The 4,217-nt window shown below is 36.7% G+C and overlaps 1 protein-coding gene across 1 annotated transcript; it reads left to right on the top strand.

Annotated features, from left to right (window-relative positions):
- The first annotated feature begins 688 nt into the window (after positions 1–688).
- On the top strand, positions 689–2,049 carry LOC119675697. The gene is made up of 2 exons (XM_038086904.1): positions 689–1,241; positions 1,430–2,049. Exons 1-2 carry the CDS (start codon positions 689–691, stop codon positions 2,047–2,049), a joined length of 1,173 nt encoding a protein of 390 aa, XP_037942832.1.
- Positions 2,050–4,217: the final 2,168 nt, after the last annotated feature.

The raw sequence follows: 4,217 nt of genomic DNA, 5'->3' as shown, positions 1-4,217 counted from the left end.
ACGAAATTATTGTATGATTGATATGATATTATCATATTATATGAATATAAAATGTCTTATTTTACTTTATAGCTTACGATCAAAATCATTAACTCAATTTTATAAAATAATTTATGAGCGAATTAATTGAACAATAGACCTTAAATAAAGGAATCTGTGAAAAAACAGTGCCAGTGGACGGTGTTAATCAGTTTTTTTTTTTTGTAATATAAAAAATTTTTGTTAATCAAATTAAATTTTAAGTTTGCAAAGAAATAATAAAACCAACACAAAAAAATCAAAATTAAGTTTTGCTCAAACAGCTGATAGAGACAGCATATGATCGAAAGTAAGAAATTATATTTGTAGTGTTGCCACAGTGTAACTTTCAAGAATTAAATTTAAACACATAAACAAATATTACATATTTATTTTTTCAACTATTTTACTAAAAGTAAAATAAAACAAACTTATATAAAAATAAATAAAAATAAATAAATTTACTTATTTATAAATTTGTAACAAGTGTATGAGTAATAGTGCTACACGGCGGCACTCTCAAATCAGTGAAAATGGCCTAAACAGCTATGTAATGCTTACTTCAGACGACATTAAAATAAATAACCATCCAACAGCCAAACATCCAAACAAAACAATGTCCGAAGCAAATATAGCAAAAATAGCTAGTGAAATTGCCACAGCCAATAAAATGAAACTAAATAATAACTCATCACAATCGCTAGGAAATGATCAACCTACGAACTCGATGCAGTCCCTTAAGATTAATGAGCTTGAAGACAGCATAAAACATCTTACAGAAAAGATCAAGTCATTAGAAAAAGGTTGCGAATCTCTACTAAGAGAAAATGAAAAGCTTAAAGCTGAAAAAAATATACCAATTCCTGTTAAAAAGAAAACCAGTACTAGTGCTACAATTATAAACGCAGTACATAAAAAAGTTGCGAGTAACAGTAATTCACCCCAAAACGGTAAACGTGGGCGTTCTAGTCCTGTAAATGCACAGCGAAAAAATAAACAAAAAAAGCTTGACAGCTACTGGCTTGCAACACCTAACCGTTTTGAGGTTCTAGACAACCCTGACGCTGATAATCAGGAAGAAACATCAGAACATGCGGAATTAATTAAAGAAAGTAAAATTCCTAAACCACCACCAATATTTGTAGCGGGTGTTGGTAACATTCAACCATTGCGGGCACTGCTAAATGATGTGGCTCCAAATGAGTTTGTACTCAAAATTGTAGGTAATAATGAAGTCAAAATACAGCCCAACACAGCGGATATCTACTCAAAAGTTACCAAAGCTCTTGCAGAAAAGCAGACGGAATTTCATACTTACAAACTAAAGCAAGATAGAAGCTTTAATGTAGTGTTGAGGGCCTACATCCATCAATACCTATTGATGAAATCAAACAAGATTTAATTAATTTAGGCCATGAAGTAGTCAATATCAGTAACATTCGACATCGTGTTACAAAAAAACCACTTCCTCTGTTTTTCGTTGGACTAAAGCCCTCAGACAAGGTGAAAACAATTTACAACTGTACTGACTTGCTGCACACAAAAATTTCCATTGAAGCGCCTAAAAAGAAGCGCGAATTGCCGCAATGCACTCGGTGCCAACGATATGGTCATACAAAACATTTCTGTAATCATATGCCACGCTGTGTTAAATGCCCTGAAAACCACTTATCCTCAGATTGCCCACGCAAATCCCCCGGTAATGATGTATGGTGTGTTCTTTGTGAAGGTAATCACCCGGCTAACTATAAAGGGTGCACAGTCTACAAACAACTCCAGAAAAAAGCGTTTCCAGCCCTACGTAGAAAAATAACAACTGATACAGAAAGGCAACAGAACACCAAATTGAATGTAACAAGCCAAACGTATGCAAATGTTGTTAAATCTAACAATATAAACACTCAAGAGCACGTAAACTCAGCTCAGCAAAACGATTTTCCTGAGCTTAAATCAATGCTCAAAACGGTTATGGAACAAATGAGCTCTATGCTCAACCTCCTAACCGCATTTGTCGCTAATACATCCAAATAATGAGTAGTCTAAATATAGCTATTTGGAACGCTAACGGGCTGACCCAACACATTTGCGAAATTAAGACTTTTCTTCTTGACAAAAACATTGATGTTATGCTTATTAGTGAAACTCACTTTACATCAAGAAGTTATCTGAGGCTTCCATATTACACAATGTACAACGCAAACCATCCTTCTGGTCACGCCCGTGGTGGCGCAGCAATAATCATAAAAAATAATATTGACCACTCATTTCTCACCAATCACAATGAAGATTATCTGCAATCAACAGCCATATCAGTACGAGATATATATGGTGAAATAACTATTGCCTCTATATACTGTCCACCTAATCAACCAATTAAAAGTCATCAATTTGCAAATTATTTCAAAACGCTCGGGCCCAATTTCGTAGCAGCAGGTGACTTTAACGCCAAGCATACTCATTGGGGCTCAAGATTAATAACACCCAGAGGACGCGAGCTATTAAAAACGATACAAGAAAGCAACCTATTTCACCTATCTACTGGCGAACCCACTTATTGGCCGACAGATCTAAATAAAACACCAGATGTCATTGACTTTTGCATTTGTAAGGGCGTACCCATAAATAATCTAACCTTGCGGTCGTCGTTAGATCTTTCGTCTGACCACTCTCCTCTTCTGTTAGAATTTCATTCGAATATCGTCCTAAAAACTCCAGAACTAAGACTTCACAACAAGAGAACTGATTGGGCTATTTTCCGTAGTTACATTAGCGAACACCTCTCGACACATATTCCTCTTAAAACTAATCATGACATTGAAGCCGCAGTAGAACAATTCAACAAAATTGTACAAAAGGCAGCTTGGTCTGCAACTCCGTCTACACAGAATTGTAGGACTGTACATCTAGACAAGGATATCAAAGAACAACTACTTGAAAAACGTAAATTACGTAGGGTTTGGTAGATGACGAGAGATTCTAACGATAAGAGGCGCCTGAATGTAGCCACTAAAAAACTCAAAGTAAATCTAGAGGCAAGAAAAAATGCAAGCATTGCAACTTACTTAGCAAGCTTGTCTCCCTCTGAGGCCACTGAGTACTCCTTGTGGAAAAGCACACGCATACTTAATGCACCAACATTGCATATACCACCAATAAAGATGAGTAATGGGCAATGGGCTAAAACTGATGCTGATAAAGCGAAAACTTTTGCAGTGCATCTTGGTAAAGTCTTTCAGCCACGCTGCTCAAAAAATAATCTGAAAGACTCTAAAGTTGAAGCTTTTCTTCACACACCGCATCAATTAGACTTTCCTATTCCTAGGTCTTTGACTCGTGAATTAAAGTGGGTCATAAAAAACAAAATTAAAACCAGAAAAGCTCCAGGATATGACCTGATAACCGGAAAGGTGCTACATGAGCTACCAGATGTGGGTTTTAAATTCATGAACCAATTGTTCAATGCAATTTGCACCTGTGAACACTACCCAGCTCAATGGAAAGTCGCTCAAATTATATTAATTCCAAAACCCGGTAAGCCCGTCGAACTTGCAACATCTTACAGACCGATCAGCTTACTTCCTGTGTTGTCAAAAGTATTTGAGAGAGTATTCCTAAAACGTCTAAAGCCAATTATCGAAAATAGATATCTGATTCCCAACCACCAATTCGGGTTTCGCGAACATCACTCTACTATTGAACAAGTAAATAGAGTATACAACTTTGCAAGACTTGCATTGGAAAATAAAGAATACTGCACAGCAGCCTTTATCGACATAACACAAGCATTCGATAAAGTATGGCACACTGGACTTCTCTACAAATTAAAGTTTCAACTCCCGCATAGCTACTTCTCCGTCTTAAAATCATATATACTAGATCGGCACTTTATGGTTAAAATGAATAGCTGTCACACTGAACTTTTTCAAATAGAGGCTGGAGTTCCCCAAGGAAGTGTGTTGGGTCCTACTCTATATACTCTGTTCACAGCAGATCTCCCACTCAGGGCTAAAACATACACTGCAACATTTGCGGATGATACTGTAGTGATGGCGAAACACGCAGATCCTGTAGTAGCTTCACAACTTTTGCAAAGTAATCTGAACGATGTCAACGCATGGCTAGACATTTGGCACATTGAAGCTAACGATAACAAATCAGTTCAAACTACTTTTACACTCCGCCACGGTACCTGCCCTTCC

Source organism: Teleopsis dalmanni, chromosome 2 (genome assembly GCF_002237135.1).
Source record: "Teleopsis dalmanni isolate 2A chromosome 2, ASM223713v2, whole genome shotgun sequence".
In the NCBI taxonomy this organism is placed as follows: domain Eukaryota; kingdom Metazoa; phylum Arthropoda; class Insecta; order Diptera; family Diopsidae; genus Teleopsis; species Teleopsis dalmanni.
Note: the sequence above shows the minus strand (reverse complement) of the source record. Positions and strands in the feature narration are given on the sequence as shown.

Bases quoted from the DNA above. Each gene is read 5' to 3' on its own strand.
- LOC119675697 (XM_038086904.1), top strand. From the start codon at position 689: ATGAAACTAAATAATAACTCATCACAATCGCTAGGAAATGATCAACCT. The intron at 1,242-1,429 runs GTAATAATGAAG...TAATTAATTTAG, and splicing joins GTTTGTACTCAAAATTGTAG to GCCATGAAGTAGTCAATATC.